At 35.9% G+C, this 25,818-nt stretch overlaps 6 protein-coding genes and 1 long non-coding RNA gene across 11 annotated transcripts; 1 reads left to right on the plus strand and 6 right to left on the minus strand.

The window, feature by feature from the left end:
• Positions 1-578: 578 nt before the first annotated feature.
• Positions 579-3,479, minus strand: LOC143259086 (odorant receptor 4-like). The gene is made up of 6 exons (XM_076519933.1): positions 3,016-3,479; positions 1,943-2,376; positions 1,781-1,880; positions 1,126-1,236; positions 835-990; positions 579-766 (listed from the first exon to the last, which is right to left on the minus strand). Exons 1-6 carry the CDS (start codon positions 3,442-3,444, stop codon positions 713-715), a joined length of 1,284 nt encoding a protein of 427 aa, XP_076376048.1. The 5' UTR covers positions 3,445-3,479; the 3' UTR covers positions 579-712.
• LOC143259114 (uncharacterized) lies at positions 860-25,732 on the plus strand. 3 transcript variants are annotated; one of them, XR_013032925.1, is made up of 8 exons: positions 860-997; positions 4,154-4,234; positions 4,538-4,689; positions 7,865-8,008; positions 8,603-8,698; positions 8,854-9,129; positions 14,115-14,225; positions 25,596-25,732. It is a non-coding gene; the product is annotated as an uncharacterized LOC143259114 (long non-coding RNA). The 3 variants fall into 3 exon arrangements; XR_013032923.1 differs by having other exon boundaries at positions 8,603-9,129; XR_013032924.1 differs by lacking the exon at positions 8,603-8,698.
• On the minus strand, positions 3,688-7,359 carry LOC143259087 (odorant receptor 4-like). The gene is made up of 7 exons (XM_076519934.1): positions 6,914-7,359; positions 5,944-6,377; positions 5,769-5,868; positions 4,821-4,931; positions 4,527-4,682; positions 4,303-4,421; positions 3,688-4,215 (listed from the first exon to the last, which is right to left on the minus strand). The coding sequence occupies exons 1-6, from the start codon at positions 7,337-7,339 to the stop codon at positions 4,368-4,370; spliced, it is 1,281 nt and encodes a 426-aa protein (XP_076376049.1). The 5' UTR covers positions 7,340-7,359; the 3' UTR covers positions 3,688-4,215; positions 4,303-4,367.
• Positions 9,281-11,988, minus strand: LOC143259096 (odorant receptor 85c-like). The gene is made up of 6 exons (XM_076519951.1): positions 11,453-11,988; positions 10,605-11,038; positions 10,437-10,536; positions 9,780-9,890; positions 9,500-9,655; positions 9,281-9,391 (listed from the first exon to the last, which is right to left on the minus strand). The coding sequence occupies exons 1-6, from the start codon at positions 11,822-11,824 to the stop codon at positions 9,338-9,340; spliced, it is 1,227 nt and encodes a 408-aa protein (XP_076376066.1). The 5' UTR covers positions 11,825-11,988; the 3' UTR covers positions 9,281-9,337.
• LOC143259099 (odorant receptor 4-like) lies at positions 14,358-17,578 on the minus strand. 2 transcript variants are annotated; one of them, XM_076519956.1, is made up of 7 exons: positions 16,599-17,578; positions 15,929-15,973; positions 15,540-15,853; positions 15,372-15,471; positions 14,813-14,923; positions 14,525-14,680; positions 14,358-14,465 (listed from the first exon to the last, which is right to left on the minus strand). In XM_076519956.1, exons 1-7 carry the CDS (start codon positions 16,965-16,967, stop codon positions 14,412-14,414), a joined length of 1,149 nt encoding a protein of 382 aa, XP_076376071.1. In that variant the 5' UTR covers positions 16,968-17,578; the 3' UTR covers positions 14,358-14,411. The 2 variants fall into 2 exon arrangements, with proteins under 2 accessions (XP_076376071.1, XP_076376070.1); XM_076519955.1 differs by having other exon boundaries at positions 15,540-15,973; positions 16,599-17,097.
• Positions 18,203-21,564, minus strand: LOC143259097 (odorant receptor 4-like). Of its 2 annotated transcripts, XM_076519952.1 has the most exons (6): positions 20,652-21,564; positions 19,505-19,938; positions 19,337-19,436; positions 18,777-18,887; positions 18,493-18,648; positions 18,203-18,433 (listed from the first exon to the last, which is right to left on the minus strand). In XM_076519952.1, exons 1-6 carry the CDS (start codon positions 21,021-21,023, stop codon positions 18,380-18,382), a joined length of 1,227 nt encoding a protein of 408 aa, XP_076376067.1. In that variant the 5' UTR covers positions 21,024-21,564; the 3' UTR covers positions 18,203-18,379. The 2 variants fall into 2 exon arrangements, with proteins under 2 accessions (XP_076376067.1, XP_076376068.1); XM_076519953.1 differs by lacking the exon at positions 19,505-19,938 and having other exon boundaries at positions 20,652-21,562.
• Positions 22,298-24,989, minus strand: LOC143259098 (odorant receptor 4-like). The gene is made up of 6 exons (XM_076519954.1): positions 24,577-24,989; positions 23,362-23,795; positions 23,194-23,293; positions 22,782-22,892; positions 22,499-22,654; positions 22,298-22,409 (listed from the first exon to the last, which is right to left on the minus strand). Exons 1-6 carry the CDS (start codon positions 24,946-24,948, stop codon positions 22,356-22,358), a joined length of 1,227 nt encoding a protein of 408 aa, XP_076376069.1. The 5' UTR covers positions 24,949-24,989; the 3' UTR covers positions 22,298-22,355.
• Positions 25,733-25,818: the final 86 nt, after the last annotated feature.

A 25,818-nucleotide genomic window follows, 5' to 3' on the forward strand; every position in this document is an offset into this window, starting at 1 on the left:
TTTCCGGTGTACGAAACAGTGTCGTTAATATATTGAAATTCAGTGGTACATAATGTTGTGATAAATTGTATTTTTACAGATATTGAAGCTAACCTATATATTTCTTAATGAAATCTGAATGAATATTCACGATTGTCAAAATGTCGAAACTTATCGTATGCAATGATTGATATGATTAAATCATTCTGTGAAGTTCATGGTAAGTCATGTCGCTTTAGTTTCAAAGATGGTTACATCGCAAGTACAGTAAATTCTCTTCAATTGTCCCCGAGTTTGTAAACAAAAATGATGAAGTGTTGTTGGAAGTGGTGATACGATTATTTGAGCCTTAGGACTCGTTTTTACAGTTGTTGGCAATTGGCAAATATAAAAACAAGCCGCGAGGCTCGAATATTCGTACCTCGTCTTCCCAAATTGTCACAATTTTTGACACAAGTTGATGGATAATTGGAGTTAATTTACTTCATCTAGATCCAGGAATGTCACCACAATACATACACCAGCCCCGCAAGTATTATCTTCCAGATGATTGGTTAAAATAAGACACGTGCGTGTTTCGTATTAACGAAAAAAGAAAGTATGAGTTACGATGATTAACACTTTATACTCTGTATATCAACATTTGGGATTACAAACAATTACATTACAATGCCAGCATTTCAATACAACTGCTCCATTTGCCTGTCCTAGAAATACTTACTACAATTTAAAATTACACAACAGACGTTCGTAGAAAACTTAAATAAACCAGTGTTGTTTTGATAATCTGCGAAGATTATTTTACACATTATTACGAATGCGACGTGATTCAATTATGAATGAAATCTTACTTACGTTTCCAAAAGTCGACAGATTCAAATCAGCTATCTTGCCGGCAGAGATTTTCGAGGGAAACCTTGATATGCCGATGATCAAAATTAAACCGCGCATCGTGTCGACGGGGAGATGATACCAATTAATTGTAAAGCATAGCACTCCAACATTACCAGTCTGGCAGGTATGTACATAAAGTAAACGTCACTCTTCTCAGTATATAACAGGTTATGCCATAGTAGTAAATTTAGTAATACAGTTAACGTAATGTATAATTTGTGATAATTGCGATATGGGTAGAATTATGCTTACCTTTTCTACCAGAAGTTCACCAATGTAGCATAGTATGAACATATTGAACATGAAAGATAACAGTAGCAAAAAATATGTAACAAGGCCGACTCTGTTGTTGTCATTCCAATCCTATCATAGAAATACTCGTAAATTTAGTAAACCGGGACAAATGTTCGATTTTAAGATATTAGTGCAGTAAAACCGAATACTGTGTGATCATCAGTTCTGTGCCATTAGCTTGTTTTCAGATATAATTAACTTTATATTTCTCGAACAAAACATATTATATCTTGTTATTATTTTATATTAGCTAACTTTGAATAAATGATTTGAATATGTCTGGTTAGATAAATATGAAGTTAATTATGATCAAAAACAGACTGACGGCACAGCAACTGGTTACACACCAGTAACCGGCTTGATTACCTTATATAAGTATGTATGATTAATTGTACGTACAGTATGCCTCCAAAGACAATTGTAAACCCGGAGTGTAACACCGATATGACATTTAAATATTTCTCTCACAAAACATACATTTAAATTTCCATGAAATCTTTGTTTCGATGCTTTTAAACAAGAAGTTCTCAAAGTTTATCAGCGCAGCATTTAGTGTCGTTCGAGGCATAATTGGAGAAATTCAAGTGGTCGAAGAACGTAAAATTCAGCGTACCGTTATAGTATAATATTCAAGCATACAAATGATAAAAGTTGAACCAATGAATTCCAGTAAACATACTTCTTGCAGAAGTGTCCCTACCACTGTCGAAAATCTAGAACGGGTATGTAATATATTTTTGTCGGTGGTCAAACTTGTGATACATGATTGTCGTACCTTAGCATTCGTATGTGGTGTTGAACGATGTTTACTAATTGTAGATGCAGGTTCGTATTCTCTTTGAGGTCGGCTAGGTTGTGAAGTCTTAGTATCATGATGTCGATCTGGCCGCAGACGTGAGTGACAAACAACGCTGCCAATGCACAAGCACCAATTGTAACGGAATAAATCATGTAACCGCATAAACAGTGGGCAGTGTATACCAATTCGTAATAAGGACTATCTTGTGGGTTGAAGAAGCCGCTGTACATTGGATAAACCAGTGGCTTGATCGTACGATTGTGTTCATCGACGGAGGTACCGATCGCGTACGGCATGATCGTGTGGTACATGAAACCGCCTGTGTACATGAACACCAGGCTTATTACCGTTAAATTTCGTCCGACATTACCATACTTCAGCATCAATTTGCGATCCTCAATCTTCTTGACCTGTCACAACAATTCCCAGTGTTGTTCGTTTACTCGGAGGACTCTATCATTAACAATTTCGCTCCGGAATATTTTCGAAGCAAAATGAAATATTATTTATCAGTCATTATACAATACCCGAGCAATTTCTATTGTCCTCATTATTTATATCCTTCTTTTATATATGGAAACGAGAAATTCACGAAGTATTGGATTCTAAGGTGGAGTAAATAATATTGTGATATAATTCACGTAATATCAAAAACGCCCTTCTTGTTTATATTTGTCATAGATGAAGTTTCTGAAGTGAAAGAAACACGTGCTACGTTTCACAAAGAAAATTAAAAATGGTCAGAATCGTAACGGTTATAAAATATGGTATGGTGGACAAAATAAAATATATGGTGGACTAATTGAAACCGTATGGACTATGTGATCATGTAATCAACGTATTTCGGCAACAAACTATATCAAAAACTACTTATAAAAATGACAGAACAACTGTGTGACCCAGTGACACAGTTAGTTGAAAAACGGACACTATAATCATTGAAACGAAAATTCCTGCAGTCACCACTTAATTACCACGTGCTTGCTCCAATCTGCTGTATAACTCACTTGAATTAACCAGTCATTGTGATAATGAATCGAATCACTTGCCTCTATCCAATCGTGTTGAACGAATTCAATGCAGTATTTGAGGTTTGGCTTGTACGCGGTGAGCGCCCAATATTTCAGTAGAGTTATTGTACAGAAGGTAAAGAGACCAATAAGCTTTAATCTCATCACTACGCTCTTCTCCTCGAGCGTGAGATACAAAGTGAACGGTATTATCGCAAACAGTAAAATAACATTCCAGAATCCAATCATGATTTTTGGAAGAAATTGGTAACTGTTCTGCAAGAGGTTCGGCCAAATGCCAATCGAATTCAGAATCCATCTTGCAATCTTGAAAATGTAGACAATGTCTTTCTCGTAGTGCGGGTTTCGCGATTGAACGACGTTCTGTTCTTGAACTGCGACAGGTTTCATCATGTTTGCTCCTAGGAAGCCTGAAAGCGACTGTCCACAAAAGGGGACTCGCCGCATCGATTATTACTCATGAATACAGACCTCATGTTTTTACAAGTGTGCGTGCACTCCTTTGATTATGGTTTTAGATGGATCGACCACTGGTTGAAAAAACCAACACGAATTCACGGAAATTGCCGACCATCTTTCAATTGCGTAGGGTTGAATTGTCCGACAATGTAGAGCCATTATGCGCGATTGCTTTACACAGAGTGCAGTTGCATGCTTGCTGAGACATCATAGTATCGCCAACTATACGTATCGTTTTGTGCAACGTAATTACCTTATACCAACGATGATAAAGTGATCTAAACCTTATATATCGTTTATTTTGTCGTGATATTGGATTTTGACACTGTTATCTTTTCTGATAAGAATTGGAAAAATTTTATTGTCTTGTAAAACAAACGCATTTATTTGTGAACATCTTGGTAATCTGGATTTCTTCAACTTTATGAGACTAATCTCTTGCGCTGTATGGTACTTTCAATATCAGTTCTGAATTAAATAGTGATAGTAATTTATTCAAATGCCGTGCTATGTGAAGTCGTCATAAATTGAATTTTTGCAGATTTTGTAACTGTACTATATGTATATTTCATAATCAAATCTGAGTGACTCTATTCACAATTATTAAAATGTCAAAAATTATCGTCTACAGTGTCTGAAATGTTTGAATCATTTTGTAAAGAAAAGTTCATTGTAAGCCACGTCGTTTTGGTTTCAGAGGTGATTGGATCAGCTTCGCTCTCAGATGATTGGTTGAAATGAGGCACGTGCGTATTTCGTCTGAAGGGAAAATGAAAGTGTGAGTTACGATGATTAACACTTTGTTGTCTGTATATCAATATTTAGGACTGAAAAAGATTATATTACAATGCCAGCATTTCGATACAACTGCCTCATTTCTTTGTCTTAGAAATAGTTTCCAAAATCCAAAATTATGCAATAGATGTTCGTAGAAAACTTAAATAGACCAGTGATGTTTTCATAACCTGCAAATATAACCACGTGAGAACAATTCAGAAAATTTTGTTTTCCTACGATTCTTATATTATTCGATTGCGACGTGATTCATTTATATATGAAATCTTACTTACGTTTCCAAAAGTTGACAGATTTAAATCAGCTATTTTACCGGCAGAGATTTTTGAGGGAAACCTTGATATGCCGATGATCAAAATTAAACCGCGCATCGTTTCGACGGGAAGATGATACCAATCAATTGTAAAACATAACAATCCAACATTACCAGTCTGCAAGGTATGTACACAAAGTAAATATCAGCTTTCTTAATATATAACGAGTTATGACACAGTACTAAATTTAATAAAAGAGTTAAAAAATTAATGTCTAATTTGTGATAATTGTGCTACGGGTAGAATTATGCTTACCTTCTCTACCAGAAGATCTCCAATGTAGCACAGTATGAATATATTGAACATAAAAGATAATAGTAGCAAAAAATATGTAACAAGACTAACTCTGTTGTTGTCCTTCCAATCCTATCATAAATATGGTCATAAATTTAAAAAGCCAGGATGAATATTCGATTTTAATGTACTAGCGCAGTAAAATTGGATACCGTGGGGTCGTGGGGTCATTAGTTGCTGTGCTTTTGGTCTGCTTGTGAGCATCACTATTTCTCGAACGAAACATATTATATCTTTTTATTATTTCATTTTGTCTATTTTTGAATAAAAGAATTTAATATCTCTGATTAGATAAATACAAAGTTAATTATGATCGAAAACAAACTAAAGGCACAACAATTGGTCACTTTCCAATTACCGGCCCCATTGCCGTATACAGGGTGCCCTAAAATTATTGTACAAGCGTGAAATGAAAAATTAATGAAAAACAGTGACCAATGAGAGACGACGTGGGCTGGCGCAAGGTGGCTGAGCCAATGAGCGGGACTAGGCTTCGACCGCTCGTTGGCTCGGCCATCTTACTCCAGCCGAGCTCGCCTCTGATTTGCCAGTATTTTTCGTTAATAACTCATAAACGAAGCCGCAGATTGCATTTTCGCTAAGGAAAAAATTACTTCAAATGACCTCAGGAACCTGTAATTTCTCGTTTGTACAATAATTTTTGGATACCCTATATATGTATATATGATTAATTGTAAGTACAGTATGCCCCCAAAGACAACCGTAAACTCGAACTGTAACAACGACTTGACATTTACGTATTTCTTTCACGAAACATACATTTAAATTCCCATGAAACCTTTGTTAAAATGCTGTTTTGAAAGTTCTCGAAGCATATTGCCGCAGTATTCAGTGTCGTTCGAGGCATAAACGATCCCAAGTGGTCGAAGAACGTAAAATTCAGCGTACCATTATAGTATAATATTCAAGCATACAAATGATAAAAGTTGAACCAATGAATTCCAGAAAACATGCTTCTTGCAGAAGTGTCTCTATCATTGATGAAAATCTGAAAATTGTGATACAATATGTTTTCATCATTGCTAAAACTGGTTCATTGATGAACACTGATTCAAAGGCCTACCTTAACGTCCGCACATGGTGCTCGATGATCTTTGCTAATCGTGGGTTCAGGTTCGTCTTCTTTTTGTGGACAGCCAAATTTTGCAAATTTAGTATCAGAATGTCGATTTGGCCACAGATGTGAGTGGCAAACAACGCGGCCAAACCGCATACACTGATCGACACAGAATTTATAATGTATCCACACATAACGTGCATAGCAAACACCAGATCGTAATAAGGCCTCTTCTGTGGGTCAAAAAGTCCGCTGTATGCGCGATAACTCAGCGGTTTGATTGTCCGATTGTATTCGTCGATGTGCGTACCGATCGCGTATTGCACGATCGTATGGTACATAAAACCGCCTGAGTACATCAACACCACGCACAGTATCGTTAGATTTCGACTCATGTTACCATACTTCAGCATCAATTCACGGTCTTCTCTTCGCTCCACCTGTCACAACATTTCCCAGTGTTCTTCCTTTACTCGAAGGATTCTTTCACTAACAATTTCGCTCCGGATTTTTGTTCGACGTAAAAGGAAAGTCTTCCGATGACATCTAACCGTTAATTAAATCATGATATAATTAAACATTACGATTTTTGGGATATTTAATTGAGTCACTTCGAATCGTGTATCGTGTTTAAATTATGAAGATACTTTCGCTAGCGTCGAAAGATTAAAATTCTGTTCAAACTTGCCTTTGTTTCTATTAAATCATTAATATTTAATGAAAGAATTTTCAAATAATGGACCCTCCGGCGAAAATTGACGTACTTATAAATTATTGTACTTATACATTCCTAGCACAAGCGCAGATATTTACATGCATCAAACTTCAGAATAAATACATATATAGTTTCTTTTACGTTAAATCAGTTTCTATAAATATTCACCATTTGAGTGTCACGACACTTTCGTTCGGATCTGTTTTATTACATATAAACTTTAATTGGCGAGCCAAGGTAATAACGAATCAAATCACTGACCTCTTTCCAGTCGTCTTTCACGATCTGAATGCAGTGCTTGAGGGTGGGCTTGCACGCGATGATTGACCAATATTTGAACAGAGATAACCAACAGTAGATTACCGAACCCATAAGTCTCACTATGACCATCGTATTCTTTTCTTCTATCGTGAGGTACATAGTGAACGGTATTATCGAGAAAGCCAAAATAGTATTCGACAGACCGACCGCAAATTTTTCAAGAAATTGGTTGCTGCCTTTCAAGGAGCCTGGCCAAATGCCGATCGATTTCAAGATCCATTTGCTTGGCTTGAATATGTAGACAACGTCTTCTTCGTAGTACGGATTTCGCGGTTTGCCGACATTCTGATCTGGAACTTTATTAGAATTCATGCTCACGCATAGAAGGTTCTTCAGCGACTGATCGCCAAGAGGGTCTAGTCGCATTGATTATACATGGATACTAAGCTTACCCTAGTGCAGTTGTGTGCTTGCACTTTTTTCATTGTGGTTTTGAATTGATCGGCCATTCGTTGAAAAAACACCATAAATGCTGTGAAATTACTGATGATTCTATGTGTAGAGCTATTACGTCCGGGTGGTTTGTACCGAGGGTGCAGTTACGTTCTCGCTGAAATATGATAGTATCACTGTCTACATAGTTTCACTCAGAGTAATAACTTGGTGTAAAGAATGATAACCTGCTCTAAGTCATATATACTTATCTGTTTGCTGTGATAAATTTCACGAACTAATTTTTATTATAAATACATAAAATCCGCAGTTTGTTATAATTTTTCATTAATTATAAATTTAATTTAATTAAGTAGAAATTTTATTTAATTTCATTTGAGTTGAAGTATCTATATTTTAGTGGGATCTGTGTCCAAATTAACGTTTGGAGTGATTAAACGGTTCGATTCACTTTGAAAGCAAGATTTCATGGTAAGTCATTTCTTGGCATGATTTTAGGAATGGTTGAATCGTTGCATCGCGACCAGTGGTTGAGTTCAAGATTCAATATCCGGTTCTGAACAACGGAGAAGAACGTCCAATGACTTGTGTGAAAATGTGACATGTGTGCTCTTTCCGAGGACGAAGGAATAAAATGAAAATGTGAGTGTAATTATTACTATTTTATAATTCGTAGAAAAAATGTTGAAAACCAGAGTAAAAGTGACGGAAACATAATTATTATAGTTATCCAGTCCATGTAGAGAATTTTACAACATTTGAGTCTTTGATTATAGTGATTACCAAATCCAATTAGTAAAGAAGTAAGCACGTGGAACAAAACCTCCTTTATTTGTCTGTTCTACCAATCGCTACTAGAATTCTGGATTACGAAACAGTTGTTCGTTAGTTACTTTAACTTTCACATAATTGTGATTGTGATGCAATTTAAATATATGTGAAACCTCACATTTCGAAAAGTTGTCATGTTTAAATCGGCCATTGGCTCGGCTGTGATTTTCGACGGACAACTTGTTATACCAATGATCATAATTAAACTGTGCACCACGTCGATAAGCAAATTATACCAAATGATCATAAAACATAACGATTCCACAGTACGAGTCTCCAACGTATAAAAACTAAATATTAGTTTTCTCGGTATTTAACATATTATACTATAGCACTAAATATAGGGTGGTCAAAAAATGATAATACCACCGTAACATTGTTTAATAATATTTTTTTTATTTATAGGCTTAGTTCTCGAGAAAAATAAGTTAGATAATTCATCATATCTACGTGGTTTATAATATTATAAGAAGTATAATTAGTTGGCCATGATCAGAAAGGGTAGTTGATTCATATTTAATACTATTATTTTTCAAATTCAATTTTCTACCGACAGTTATTTACCGTGCTGTATAGTAGAAGAGTTAAAATTATTTTACTAATATAGTTCGTAATAAATGGTGCACGTGTATGATTTTACATACCTTTTTTGCCAGAAAATCTTCAACGTACCTTTTAGTGGAACCTGTGCGATTCTATTCACGATTATCAAAATGTCGGAAATCAACATCTGCAGTAATCGAAATGTTAAAATCATTTTTAAAAGAAAATGTCATGTTTCTTCAGCTTCAGAAATGATTGAATGAACAAGTATACATATGGGTACGATATCGAGAACACGAAGACATAGGACAGCCCCGATGGTATTACCTTTCAGATGAATGACTGCAATATGACCCGTGCGTCTTTCGTGAATACGAAAGAATGAAAACGTGAGTTACGATGACTAACGTATAGTTAGTAGTAGTAGTTAGTAGGCATTTATAGTCTGTAGAGAAGTTATTGTCAAATATAATTAGCATAGAAGACGATAAAATGCGATTTCCTCATTTAGAATTACAAACAATTACATTACAATCCCAGTATTTCAATATAACAGTTTTATTCGCTTGTTCTACAAATGGCTACTAAAATCCAAAATTATGCAATAGATGTACGTAAAAAACTTAGATAGGCCAGAGATGATTTGATAACCTGTAAATATAAAGATATGTAGGATCAAAAGAGACAATTTTATTTTACTACGATTCTCACATTATCGCGATTGCTATGTGATTCGATTATTTATGAAATCTTACTTACGCTTCCGAAAGTCGACAGGTTTAAATCAACTATCTGACCGGCAGAGATTTTCGACGGATACTTTGATATGCCAATGATCAATATTAAACTGCGCATCGTTTCGACAGGGAGATTGTACCAATCAATTGTAAAACATAACAATCCGACATTACCAGTCTACAAAGTATGTACACAAAATAAACATCATCAGTTTACTGAGTATTTCACCATATTATGCCGTATCAGTAGATTCGGTAAAAGGATAAAGATTAATATACAGTTTGTGAAGAATTGTACATACCTTCTCTACAAGAAGCTCTCCGATGTAGCACAGTATGAACATATTGAACATAAATGAGAAAAGTAGCACAATATATGCAATGAGACCGACCGTGTTGTTGTCCTTCCAATCCTGTCATAAACATAATCATTAATTTAAAAACCGAAAACGAAAATTCGAATGAAACATACTATAAAGGGTGTTACGCCTAACTGAGAACAGTGAAATATCTCGGAATAGATCGAAGCTACGAAAATAACGTTTATACAAAAAGTGTTCAGTATAAAGAGATGTTTTAGGTAGTATCAATAATTTTTTTATCGACATAATGGTGAATGATATTTCAAGATCAAGTTGACTTTTTTAAATGGGAACATACATCTTTTTAGATTACGATAGCTGGTTTCAATGCGAATACAATATTGTATTATTTCTTTCAAATAATCATAAATTACAAGCAATCAAATCTGCAACAGCGAGAGGCGCTGTTGTTATCATTGTAACAATGATTTGACATTCAGATATTTCTTTAAAAAACTCAAATTTAAATTTCCATAAAACCTTCGTTAAGGTGCTGTTAGGCAGGGTGTTCTTAAAGCTTATCATCGCAGCATTCGAAATCGTTCGAGGCATAAGCAAAGGAACACATTGAGATAGAGAACGTAAAAATCAGCGCACCGTTAAAGTATAATATTCAAGCATACATATTATAAAAGTGGAAGCAATGAATTCCAAAAAGCATATTTCTTGCAGAAGTGTCTCTATCATTGATGAAAATCTGGAAAGAGAATTACAATATACTTTCGTCATTGATGAAACTAGTGATTCATGAAAAATTAAGCTTACCTTAGCGTCCGTACATGGTGTTCGATGATCTTTGCCAATCGTGGATTCGAGTCAGTTTTCTTTCTGTGGTCAGCTAAGTTTTGCAACTTCAGGATCATGATGTCGATTTGACCGCAGATATGCGTGGCGAACAACGCGGCCAATCCACATACACTGATCGACACGGAATTCATAATGTATCCGCACATAAAGTGCAGTGTATACAATAAATCATAATAAGGTCTCTTCTGTGGGTCGAAAAAACCGCTGTATGCGGGATAACTCAGTGGCTTGATCGTCCGATTGCGTTCGTCGATGTGCGTTCCGCTCGCGAACTGCACGATCGTACGGTACATTAAGCCGCCTGAATACATCAGCACCACGCATAGTAACGTTAGATTTCGACCCACGTTACCGTACTTCAGCATCAATTCGCGGTCTTCCTTCCGCTCCACCTGTCACAACATTTCTCAATGTTCCTCTTTTTACTCGAAATATTCTTACACTAATCATTTCGCTCCGTCCATCTGTTCGATGTAAAATGAAACTCTTCCAATGGCATCGAACCGTTAATCACTTCGAATCGTGTGTAGTGTTTAAATTGTAAAGACACGTTGGGTGTATTCGTAAGATTAAAATTATTTCGAATCTTACTTTGCACTTATCTCACGGCTGTTTAATGCAACGATTAAGCAAAACGCGTCCCGGCAGTTACTCAGATAAGGTAAAATACAGTACAAAAAGATAATTCTTATTACTTTAAATTAGTTACTACAAATATTCAGCACTCGAGTGTCACAAATCTTTTTCTCTGATCTGTTTCGTTATACACTTTAATTGTCGAGCCAAGGTAATAATGTATCACTGACCTCTTTCCAATCGTCTTGCACCATCTGCATGCAGTGCTTGAGGGTGGGCTTGCACGCGATGAGCGAACAATATTTCAACAAAGACACCCAACCGTAGCTTAACGGACCAATACGTCTCAATATGACCATTATATTTTTTTCCTCCAACGTTATGTACATTGTGAACGGTACCATCGAACAAGTCAGAATCATAATGGAGAGCACGACCGAAACTTTTTCAAAAAATTGGTTGCTGCCTTTCGTGAAGAGCGGCCAAATACCGATCGATTTCAAGATCCATCTGCTTGGCTTAAAAATGTAGGCAACGTCTTCTTCGTAGTATGGATTTCGCGGTTTGGCGATAGCCGGATCTGGAACTTCACGAGGTTTCATGCTCACGCAAAGAAATCTCTAAAGCGACTGATTGCCAACAGGGTCTATGCGGCATTGATTATACATGGGCACTGTGCTTGCGCTAATGCCAGCGTGCATGCACATTTTTTACTGCGGTTTTCGATTCATTGATCATCCGTTGAAAAAAAAATCATAATTGCGCAAAAAATACCGTCGATTCGACGGAATCGTACCTTGATATTATCCGTCATTTTAGAACTACTATGTCCGGTTACTTTACAGCGAGGGTGCGTTTTATCCTCGCTGAGATACGATAATATCACGGTCTATAGTTTCACTCCGAGTAATAGCTGGGTGCAAAGAATGGTAACGTGCTCTAAACAATATAAAATTTTCTTTGTATTGCGTTAAATTTCACACCACAACTAACTTTTACTATAAATGTACAAATTCCGCAATTCGGTTCTTTTCCTAGTGTTACACTGGAACTATGACGTTACAAGTAACGATTTCAATTACTACAGATTTTGAAGTTTATGTATTCATTCTTTAGTGATATATCTATGTGTACATTAACGTCTGGAATGATTAAACTGTTCGATTTACTTTAAATGGAAGATTTTATGGTAAGTCATGTTTTGATGTCATTTTAGGGATGATCAAATTCTCGCGTCACGTCCGAGCGATTAAACGTTCATTGACTGTGACAAAACCCTTCGAGAATAGGATTTTAGATAATTGATTGAAATGTAACATCTGTGCTTTTTCCGCGGACGGAAGGATAGAATTACAATGCAGTTCATATAATGGAATTCATAGCATATAGCATCATAACACATAACCTCGACATAGCCTTGACATAACCTTGTCAAGGTGATGTCAAGGTTATGTCAAGGTTATTGATAATAATCTTCATACTTCTCTAACAAACATATCCCTTACGTCCTTTAACACGATGATTATTTATTAAATTAGCTTTGCGAATCATTCGTTGAACTGTGTCCGGACACAGAATTATTTAAATTAAAATATCATTTACGTACTTTGTTAATCTTCACTGTACACCTTGCTTAAAAATTTCATATGTTACACACAAGGAGTCATGCACACTAGAAAATTAAAACAGCCGTCCCGCTTAAATTACTTACTATTTCGGGTCCGAAAAATTAGTAAATATTCTTCAGACGTTCTAAAGTAAAGGTGAACAGCGTTTTTCTTAAAAATATCACTGTTACGTAGTAAAAAAAAATCCGGAAAATTCTCGCTTCGTGATTTGTTCAATACTTCGAACGCGGCTCGAGTCTGTCCCGACCATCTGTCAAAGCCTCGTGCTGTGGGCTCTCGAACTTCGCGCCGTCACCTCTCATTGGTCAGTGTTTTCCGTTATTAACTCGTAAACAAACCCACAGATTGCATTTTCGCAAAGGAAAAAGTTACTTCAAATGACCTCAGCTACCCCTCATTTTCGGCTGTTAAAATAATTGTGGAACACCCTGTATACCTTCTTTACCAGGAGATCTCCAAATCTTAAAAACCGGGAACCAAAATATATTTGACTTAAATATACTATATTTATGTATAACTAAGTATTTACAGTATGTGCCCCAAAGCAGACGTAAACATGGGTTGTGGCTATTGGTATCAGACAGAATACAGAACACCACGTGGCGGGTAGTAGTGGTGTTGATGGAGCGTTGCTAGTTGGCTTGGGAAGGGGATTGCTTAGCAATACAACCAACGGAAGGGAGAACCAACACGCGAGCACTGTTCTCGCGAACGGAATTATCGCGAAAGGCAGAATAACATTGCATAGTCCATTTGCAAGTTTTTCAAGAAGTTTGTCTATTAAGATTCCCGCGCGCGTTTCAAAACCAATCTGCTTCATTTAAAAATGTAAACGAAGTCTACAGAATCATGTATTGATATTCTCCGCGTGTGTAGAGCTTCGATATTCGGTTAGTTTACACGAATGGTGCAATTGTGTCCTCCATGAGATACGATCACCGTCTAAATAGTTTCATTCAGAATAATGGATGGGTGCAAACAATGATGACGTACTTTAAATAACATCACGTTGTCTTTGATTGTGTTAAGTTTCACCAACTAACTTTTGTTCTAAATGTATAAAATCCGAAATTTGGTTGGACTTCTAATGACAAAGTCGTAATCAACCGTAACATTATAAGTGACGATTTCAATTACTATAGTATTTGGAGTATAAGTATCTCTTCTTTCGTAGATTCAATATGAAAATTAACACCTGATGTCATTAAACGGTTTGATTCACTTTAAAAGGTATATTTCATAGTATGTTCTTTTGTGATTTTAGAAACCATTGGATAATGACGTGCAGCCAAGTCCATCGATTACTGGATTTCAAATGATAGATTTAAATGTAATATGGTTGTACTGTCCATGGCCAGACGAATAAAATGATAATGTGAGTGTAATTTTTCTAAACTTTGACTATAGTCATCGTCAAACTCACTTAATAAAGAAATAGATATTCATATAATATAGAAATAGATAGATCTATATTAGGATTACAAAAAATTACATTGTACACCCTGCGTTTCAATGCAATATTTTATTCACTTGTGCAACATATAGCTAACAAAATGCCAGATTACTCCACAGTTGATCGTAGAAAACTTAAGTAGGCAAGTGTTGATTTAAGAATCTGCAAGGACAGATTCACGTGTTCAACACAGAATGAAATCTGCATGACATCTTACTTACCTTTCCAAAAGTCGTCATGTTTAAATCAGCTATTGGACCGGCAGTGATTTTCGCGGGAAAATTTGATATACAGATCATCAAAATTATGCTCCGTATTGTATCGACAGGAAAATGATACCAATCGATCATGAAACATAACGCTCCAACATTGCCAGTCTGCAACGTACAAAAACTAAGTATTAGTTTACTAAGTATGTAACACACTATACCATCACTGGAAATATAGTAGTAAGGTTAAAATTACTACATAGTTTGTGATAAATAGAGTATGCATAGAATTATTCATACCTTCTCTACCAAAAGGTCTCCAATGTAGCAGAGTATAAATATATTGAACATTAAAGATAATAGTATCATAAAGTACGTAACAAGACGGACTGTGTCGTTAACCTTCCAATTCTAATGTAGACATTGTCGTACATAAAAAAAACAGAGACGAAAATATGACAAATGTAGTGTACTATATCTATGTATGAATATATAGGGTATACCTCGAAGGACAACCGGAAACACTTCTTGTGATAGTAATTTCAACAATAATCCAGATAAAAAATCCATATTTACTTTTTCACAAAATAATATTTTGAACAAATTTTTAAATGTAGGAGAAAATGAGTCGACCGATCAGATAGATCAATACCGAACCTGGACCTTTCGCCAAGCGATTGCTTTAACCAATTAGGCTCTCCCCGGCCGACCGACGACTGATTCTTTCATGATCCTTATTCAGATCTGATCTTGACTTCAAAGTAACACCCTACACAAAGTTTATCTTTTCGCTCGCGACTGTCGTTCGAGGTATAAAAAATTCAGCCCCAGGAGTTAAAGGACGTGATATTCGGCGCACCGTTATTGTATAGTATTCGACCATACATATCAGAAAAGTGGAACCGAGGAATTCCAAGAAACATGATTGTTGCAGAGTTGTCTCTACCGTTGCCGAAAATCTGTAAAAAGGGTTACAATATACTTCCATCAGTGATGAGACTCGCAATTTGTGATTGAAGGATCGTACTTTAGAGTTCGTATATGGTGTTTGACTATCTTTACCAATCGTGGACGCAGATTCGTAATCTTTTTTTCGTTGGCTAAATTTTGCAGTCTTAGTATAATGATGTCAATTTGGCCACAAACGTGCGTGGAGAATACCGCGACTAACGCGCAAGCACAAATTGTCACGGAATAAACCACGTAACCACATAAGGACTGCACAGCGTACATTATTTCATAAAAAGGGCTCTCTTGTGGGTCAAAAAATCCGATGTACGTGGGATAAACCAGCGGTTTGATCGTGCGATTTTGTGCGTCGATGAAGGTACCAACCGCGTACTGCACAATCGTGTGATAAATGAAACCGCATGAATACATCAACACCAGGCATATTATTGTAAGATTTCGACCCACATTACCGTATTTTAGCATCAAGTCACGGTCTTCTGTTCGTTTCACCTGTTACAATATTTCTCAGTATTTTTAAAGGATACTTTCATTAATATTATACATTAAGTGCAGCAGATCAACCCCACAAAATCTAAGTAATTTGATTTATCAAACTAAAACTGGAAAGTTAACATTTATCGTAATAGATGGTATTGTACCTGTTTTGCATCCGAAACAACCAAGTAACATTTAGTTCGTTCAATATATTGCAATAAAAATGAATTTTTAAACCTGCATAAAAATTAATGTGATCGATATGTGATTGACATGACACTCACCGTGTAAACCACTTTGCTGAAGGATTCTTTGGTGTGAAATGAAAATGTTTCGATGTAATTTAACCGTTAATTAAATCACAATATAATAAAGGTTCAGAATTTGTCAGACATTAGAAACCATTAGTTAAAATCGAGTCTAAATCGACTCTTGTAAATTAATGTACTTGTGTATTCGTAACATACTTACGGGCACATACGTACTTAAAATTTCAGTAGCAAAGATAGATACCCATTTGTTTAAGTTTGTTATTATAAATGTTCACTATTTAATTTAATACCATATTCGTTCCGATCTGCTTTATTATATTTTTTAATTGTCATGCCGTTATAAGGAAATAAGGAATAAAATCACTGACCTTTTTCCAGTCATCTTGGATACTCTCAATGCAGTATTTGAGGGTGGGCCTGCACGCGATGAGCGACCAGTACTTGAACACAGATATCCAACAGAAAGTTTCTAAAGCTATTAGGCTGAGTACAATCATCAAGTCCTTTTCCAGTGCAAGATACAACGTGAACGGTATTAACGCAAACAGTAGAACTAGATTCCAGAGTCCGACTGCAAGTTTCTGTAGAAGTTTGTTGGTGTCCTCTAGAAAGTCTGGCCAAATGCCAATTGATTTTAGGATCCATTTGCATGGCTTGAAAACGTAGACGACGTCTTGTTCGTAATACGGGTTTCGTGGTATGCCGACCCTCTGATCTTGAACAGCGAGAGGTTTCATGCTCGCCTGTAGATAGCTCGAAAGCGACTGACCAACTGTCCATAGAGGGAGACTAGTTGCATTGATTAATACCTATGGATACTGAGACTGCGTGCACCCCTTTCATTATGATTTCAGTTTGATCGACCGCTTGTTAAAAAAACAACAAAAACTCACGGAAATGTGGGGTTGAATTTTCTGCCAATGTAGAGCCATTAAACGCGGTTGCTTTACACATAGTGTGCAATTGCATGCTTAGTGAGATACGACAGTCTCACTGACTTTCATATCGTTTTATGCAGAGTAATACCTGTGTACCAACGATAATAAAAAGTGATCTGAAGCATATATAGTTCCACGTTACGAGATATTGCTTTTCAACACAAGAAACTTTACTGGTAAGAATGGAAAAGATTTTATTATTTTGTAAAAAAATGCATTTGTTCGTAAACTTAAAACAGTAAAAATCATATAAAACGTTCAAAATCAGAGTTTCTTTAACTTACCAGGCTTACTTTAGCGTTCGTACATGGTGTTCGATGATTTTTGCTAATCGTGGATTCGAGTCAGGTTTTTTTTGTGATTAGCTAAATTTTACATTCTTGGTATCATGATGTCGATTTGGCCGCAGACGTGCGAAGCAAAGAACGCAGCCAATACATATACACTGATCATCACAGAATTTATAATGTATCCAGAAATAACGTGCATAACAAACACCAAATCGTAATAGGGCCTTTTCTGTGAGTTGAAAAGGGCCCACGTCGATGTGTGTACCGATCGCGTACTGCTCGTCCGTGTGGTTCATAATACCGCCTGGGTATATGAACGTCACACACAGTATCGTTAGATTTCGCCCGACATTATTACCATATTTCAGCATCAATTCGCGGTATTCGTTTAGCTCCACTTGACACAATATTTCCTAGTGTCCCCGTTCACTCGAAGGATTCGTTCACTAACCATTTCGCTCCGGGGTTTTGTTTCAACGTAAAATAAAAATCTTCTGTTAACGTCTAACCATTAATTAAATCATAACATGATAAAGGATTGCACAGGGTATAGCCGGATAAGATGGTCAAATGTACTAATAACCAAATGGATTTTTGTTAAACATTTGATAGGTCACTGAAAGAAGACCATTTCGACCAATTTTGTAGGTTGCAATCACATTAACAGATTATGAAATGTTTCTCCTGTTCTTTTTAAAGGGAAAAATTATGGGTGTTCTTTCTATGGCCGGACGAATAAATTGATAATGTGAATGTAATTGTTTTAATCTTTGGCTATAACCACCGTCAAACACACTTAGTAAAGGAGTAGATACATGTAATATTCTTAATTAGGATTACAAACAATTATATTTATACATCCTGCGTATTAATACAATTGTTTTATTCTTTTGTGCAACATATAGCTAGCAAAATTCCGGATTATTCAACAGTTTTTCGTAGAAAACTTAAGTAGGCCAGTGTTGATTTAATAATCTGCAAGGACAGATTCACATGAATAATACAGAATGAAATCTGCATGAAATCTTACTTACCCTTCCAAAAGTCGTCATGTTTAAATCTGCTAACGGACCGGCAGTGATTTTCGCGGGACAATTTGATATACAGATCATCAAAATTATGCTCCGTATTGTATCGACAGGAAAATGATACCAATCGATCATGAAACATAACGATCCAACATTGCCAGTCTGCAACGTACAAAAACTAAGTATTAGTTTACTAAGTATGTAACACACTATACCATCGCTGGAAATATAGTAGTAAGGTTAAAATTACTACATAGTTTGTGATAGAGTATGCATAGAATTATTCATACCTTCTCTACCAAAAGATCTCCAATATAGCAGAGTATGAATATATTGAACATTAAAGATGATAGTATCATAATATACGTAATAAGGCGGACTATGTTGTTGACCTTCCAATCCTATTGTAGATATTGTCGTACATAAAAAAAAACAGGGACGAAAATTTGACAAATGAAGTGTATTATATCTATGTATGAATATCTACGATATACCTCGAAGGACAACCGGAAACACTTTTTGTGATAGTAATTTCAACAATAATCCAGATAAAAAATCCATATTTACTTTTTCACAAAATAATATTTTGAACATGTTTTTAAATGTAGGAGAAAATGAGTCGACCGATCAGATAGATCAATACCGAACCTGGACCTTTCGTCGAGCGATTGCTTTAACCAATTAAGCTCTCCCCGGCCGACCGACGACTGATTCTTTCATGATCCTTATTCAGATCTGATCTTGATTTCAAAGTAACACCCTACACAAAGTTTATCTTTTCGCTCGCGACTGTCGTTCGAGATATAAAAAATTCAGTCCCAGGAGTTAAAGGACGTGATATTCGGCGCACCGTTATTGTATAGTATTCGACCATACATATCAGAAAAGTGGAACCAAGGAATTCCAAGAAACATGATAGTTGCAGAGTTGTTTCTACCGTTGCCGAAAATCTGTAAAAAGGGTTACAATATACTTCCATCAGTGATGAGACTCGCAATTTGTGATTGAAGGATCGTACTTTAGGGTTCGTATATGGTGTTTGACTATTTTTACCAATCGTGGACGCAGATTCGTAATCTTTTTCTCGTTGGCTAAATTCTGTAGTCTTAGTATCATAATGTCAATTTGGCCACAAACGTGCGTGGCGAATACCGCGGCTAACGCGCAAGCACAAATTGTCACGGAATAAACCACGTAACCACATAAAGAGTGCACAGCGTACACTATTTCATAAAAAGGGCTCTCTTGAGGGTCAAAAAGTCCACTGTACGTGGGATAAATTAACGGTTTTATCGTGCGATTGTTTTCGTCGACGAAGGTACCAATCGCGTACTGCACAATCGTGTGGTACATGAAACCGCCTGAGTACATCAACACCAGGCATAATATCGTTAGATTTCGACCCACATTACCGTATTTTAGCATCAAATTACGGTCTTCTGTTCGTTCCACCTGTTACAATGTTTCCCAATATTTCTCGGATACTTAAACCATGCTTTCACTTATACATTAAGTGCAGCAGATCGACCCCACAAATTCCCTCACAAAATCTAAGATTTGATTAATCAAACTGAAACCAGAAATTTAACATTTATCATAGTGGATGGTACTTCATCTCTTTTGCATTCGAAACATCCAAGTAACATTCAGTTTGTCCAATAGATTCCAATAAAAATGAATTTAGAAATCTGGATAAAAATTAGTATGACCCATATGTGATTGCAGTGGCACTAACCGTGTAAACCACTTTGCTGAAGGTTTCTTTGGAGTGAAATGAAAATGTTTCGATGTAATTTAACCGTTAATTAAATCACAATATAATAAAGGTTCAAAATTTGTTTGACAGTAGAATACATTAGTGTGTGAAAATCGAGTCTAAAGATCAAATTGTATGTATTCAACACAAGAATGGCATGTATTGTATATGTGTTGAATACGATGTTATAAAGTAGTATAACCTTCTTATAAATTAATGTACTTGTGTATTCCTAACACATACTTACGGACACACGTACTTAAAGTTTCAGTAGCAAAGGTAGATACCCATTTGTTTAAGTTAGTTATTATAAATGTTCACCATTTAATATAACACCATATTTATTCCGATCTGCTTTATTATACTCTTTAATTTTTATGCCAAAGTTATAAGGAATAAAATCACTGACCTTTTTCCAGTCATCTTGGATACTCTCAATGCAGTGTTTGAGAGTGGGCCTGCACGCGATGAGCGACCAATACTTGAACACAGATATCCAACAGAATGTTTCTAGACCTATTAGGCTGAGTACAATCATCAAGTCCTCTTCTTCCACTGCGAGATACAACGTAAACGGTATTAGCGCGAACAGCATAACTACATTGCAGAGTCCGACTGCAAGTTTCTGTAAAAATTTGTTGGTGTCCTCTAGAATGTCTGGCCAAATGCCAGTTGATTTTAGGATCCATTTGCATGGCTTGAAAACGTAGACGACGTCTTTTTCGTAATACGGGTTTCGTGGTATGCCGACCCTCTGATCTTGAACAGCGAGAGGTTCCATGCTCACCTGTAGATAGCTCGAAAGCGACTGTCCAACTATCCATACAGGGAGACTAGTTGCATTGATTATTACCCATGGATACTGAGACTGCGTTAGTACAAGCGTGCGTGCATCCCATTCATTATGATTTCAGTTTGATCGATCGCTTGTTGAAAAAACAATACAAATTCTAGGAAATGCTAACCATCCTGCAGATGCGTGGGGTTGAATTGTCTGCCAATGTAGAGCCATTAAACGCGGTTGCTTTACACATAGAGTGCAGTTGCATGCTCGCTGAGGCACGACATTATCACTGACTTACATATCGTTTTATGCAGAATAATACCTGTGTACAAACGGTGACAAAGTGATCTGAAGCATATATCGTTCAACTTTACGAAATATTGCTTTTCAACACAAGAAACTTTACTGATAAGAATGGAAAAGATTTTATTATCTTGTAAAAAGAAAAATGCATTTGTTCGTAAACTTAAAACAGTAAAATTGGTATAAAATGTTCATAATCAGAGTTTCTTTAACATTACTCTATTTAACTTACTTCTACTACCAATCTCGAATTAGATACTGACATTAAGGTATTGGAGTTCGGTGCTATGTAAAGTCGTGAAAGATTGAAGTTTTACAGATTTCTAAGCTAAACTATGTACTTTTTAGTGAAATGGGAATTAACTTATTTACAATTACCAAGATGTCAAAAATTAACATCTGCAGTGATTGAAATGTTTAAATCAGTTTGGAAAGAAAATTTCAAGATAAGCGATATCGTTGTGGCGTCAGTGATGGTTCGATCAACAAGTATCAGTGGGTGTGTAAAGTAGTATTCGTACACATTTTAAAATAGGATAACTGTTTCGTAATTGCATCGAGAGATCTAAATTTGTTTGGGATGTTGGAGGGATTAATTTACTAGACAACAGCTAAGAAATTGTTATCAAAAATTGCAATTGATTGACATGATAAACGAATTAAAAAATGATGTTTTTCGTACTTTCTTATCTAAACCTATAACGAAACAACCTAATTCAATGAAATCTTCAGCATGCATACAACTTGCCGAGATCCACAACATACGTTTTTTAACATTTTCGTTATAGGTTTAGATAAAAAAATGGGATTATCAGTTCAACTATTTGCAATTTCTGTAAACCAATTGCTGGCCAATAAACTAGTATCTCTAACATCGCAGATAAATCTAGATCGTTATTAGTTATTAAATGATTCTATTGTAATGTATATTCACATTTAGAATTACATACAATTACGATACAATGCAATTATTTCAGTACAACAGTTTTATTCGCTTGTTCTACAAATGGTTACAACGATCCAAAATTACGCAATAGATGTTCGTAGGAAACTTAAATAAGCCAGTGATGATTTAATTATCTGGAAAGATAGACCCAAATGAACAACACAGAAAATTTTGCTTTACTACGATTTCGATGTGATTCATTTCTGTATGAAATCTTACTTACGTTTCCAAATGTCGAGAGATTTAAATCAGCTATCTGCCCGGCAGAGATTTTCGACGGAAACCTTGACATACCGATGATCAAAATTAGACTGCGCATCGTTTTCACTTGGAGATGATACCAATCAGTCGTAAAACACAATAATCCAACATTACCAGTCTGCAAAGTACACAAAATAAACACCAGGTTATTGAGTATTTAACACGTTATGCCATAACAGTCATCATAGTAAAATTGTTAAAGTAATGCATAAATTGTGATAATCAACAGACAAAGTTATGTTTACCTTCTCTATCAGGAGATCTCCGATGTAGCATAGTATGAATACATTGAACATAAAAGATAACAGCAGCAAGCTATATGTAATAAAACTGACTCTGTTGTTGTCGTTCCAATCCTATTATACATAGATATAATCATAAATTTGAATAACGAGGACAAAAAGTCGACTTTAACATACTACATGAACGTATGATTAATTCCTACAGTATGCCTCCAATGACAACTATAAAATCGTATTGTAACAATGATTCGACATTCAAATATTTCTCTAAAAAACGCACATTTAAATTTCCATAAAACCATTGTTAAGGTGCTGTTACGAAGAAAGTTCTCATAGTTTATGATCGCACCATTCAGTGTCGTTCGAGGCATAAGCAATGTGGCCCAAGGGTCGGAGAACGTAATATTCAGCGCACCGTTATAGTATAATATTCAAGCATACATATCATAAAAGTAGAACCCATGAATTCCAAGAAGCATACTTCTTGCAGAAGTTTTTCTATCATTGACGAAAATCTGAAAAGAGAGATACAATTTACTTCCGTCATTGATAAAACCAGTGATTCATGAACAAGGAAGCTTACTTTAGCGTCCGTACATGGTGTTCGATGATCTTTGCTAATCGTGGATTCGAGTCAGTTTTCTTCTTGTGATCAGCTAAATTTTGCAATCTTAGTATCATGATGTCAATTTGGCCGCAGACATGCGATGCGAACAATGCGGCCAATCCGCATACACTGATCGTCACAGAATTTATAATGTATCCAGAAATAACGTGCATAACAAACACCAAATCGTAATAGGGCCTTTTCTGTGAGTCGAAAAGTCCGCTGTATACGGGAAAATTCAGCGGTTTGATCGTCCGATTATGTTCGTCGATGTGTGTACCGATCGCATACTGCCCGACTGTGTGGTACATAATACCGCCCGAGTACATGAACGCGACACACAATATCGTTAGATTTCGTCCGACATTACCGTACTTCAGCATCAATTCGCGGTCTTCGTTTAGCTCCACCTGTCACAATATTTCCCAGTGTTCCCCGTTTACTCGAAGAATTCGTTCACTAACCATTTCACTCCGGGATTTTGTTTCGACGTAAAATAAAAATCTTCTGTTGACATCTAACCATTAATTAAATCATAACATAATAAAGGATTGCACAAGGTATAGCCGGATAAGATGGTCAAATGTACTAATAACCAAATTGATTTTTGTTGAACATTTGATAGGTCACTGAAAGAAGACCATTTCAAACAATTTGACAGCTTGAAATCACATTAACAGATTATGCACTATTTCTCCTGTTCTTCTTAAAGGGAAAAATTATGAAAAACTTAATCACACACACACACAATCTTCTACCTAATGGGGCCCAACACACCGCAGCTTTCCAGAATCTTTCGTTGCAATATCAATGTTTTCAAAAATCCGGAATCTTAAAAATGCTAATTTCATATTAAATTTTTCACGACACCACATTTATATTTTCATAATATTAATATCTTCCTATAGTTACGAAAGAACATCTTTTTAGAGTTTTTTTTTTATTGTGGAGGATGGACATGGACGTACGTGGTAGAAGAATTTGAAACTGTTAAAAATTCGAACAAATGCATTTTTTAAATTGCACTTTCTAAGTTTTTGAAATTCCATGCTAATACACTATATTCGTAAAAACAATGTAAACTTTGTTTTTCTTCTTCAATCACATAATCTATCTTTTAAATTATACAATAATTTTATTTATAAATTATATAATTGGCGAGCCAAGTAATGACTAATACAAATCGCTGACCTCTTTCCAATCGTCTTCCACGATCTGAATGCAATGCTTGAGGGTAGGCTTACACGCGATGAGCGACCAATATTTCAACAGAGATATCCAGCAGAATGTCAGCAGACCAGTAAGTTTCAATAGGGCCATTATATTCTTTTCTTCCAATACGAGATACATAGTGAACGGTATTATCGAAAAAGGCAGTAGAATATTGCAGATCCCGACCGCAAGTTTGTCAAGATGTTGATTGTTGTCTTTCAGGAAACCTGGCCAAATGCCGATCGATTTCAAGATCCATCTGCTAGGCTTAAAAATGAAATTCACGTCTTTCTCGTAGTACGGATTTCGCGGTCTGCCGACATCCTGATTCGGAACTTCACCAGATGTCATAGTCACGCTTCAAAAGGTCTAAGACGACTGATCACCAGTAGGATCAAGTCGTATTGATTATACATGTACACTGAGCTAATGCTAGCATGTGCGTACATTTTTTATTGTGGTTTCGAATTGATCGACCATTCGCAGAAAAAAACACCATAAATTCGCTGAAATTTCCGTCTCTGCTATAGAATCGAGGGTTGGAATTATCTCCAATCGTACACCGGTTGCTTTACACCGAGTATTCTATTCTGTCTAAAGACAGTATTTACATAGTTTCATCAACAGTAATCACTGGGTGCAAATGATGATAACGTGATCTAAATCTTGTACCTTTCAGTCTTTTCGTCATTATAAATTTCATTATCCATCTTTTACTATAAACGGATAAAATCTGGAATTTGGTGAGATTTTTAGTGTCAAACTCGAGTTCCATTCAATTTAATTCAATGTGAGAATATCCTATTGAAAGTGAATGCTATATGAAGCACTGCTTTTAATTACTTACAATTTTGGAATTAAACAACCTATCGTTTAGTGGAATCTGTGTGACTCGATTCACATTTACTGAAATGTAGAAAATTCACGTCTAATGTGATTAAAGTGTTCAATTGTCTTGTAAAAAGAAGAATTCATGGAAAGTCATATTTTCTTTTTAGGGATGGTTGGATCAACGAGTGGATTGCATCACGATTCTAAACAAGGAATGAAAATGCATATTGACTGCACGCAGACATGGCCAAGCTCTGCATGTTTTGGATTTGAGTTAAATGGTTGAAATCTGTAAGTGAGCCTTTCGTGTAAAGTGTAAGCCGACAATGAAAACGAGTGCTGCGAGACTGAACACTTTATAGTCTATATATCCACATTTAGGCTTACAAT

The sequence above is a fragment of the Megalopta genalis genome, chromosome 3, assembly GCF_051020955.1.
Source record: "Megalopta genalis isolate 19385.01 chromosome 3, iyMegGena1_principal, whole genome shotgun sequence".
NCBI lineage: Eukaryota > Metazoa > Arthropoda > Insecta > Hymenoptera > Halictidae > Megalopta > Megalopta genalis.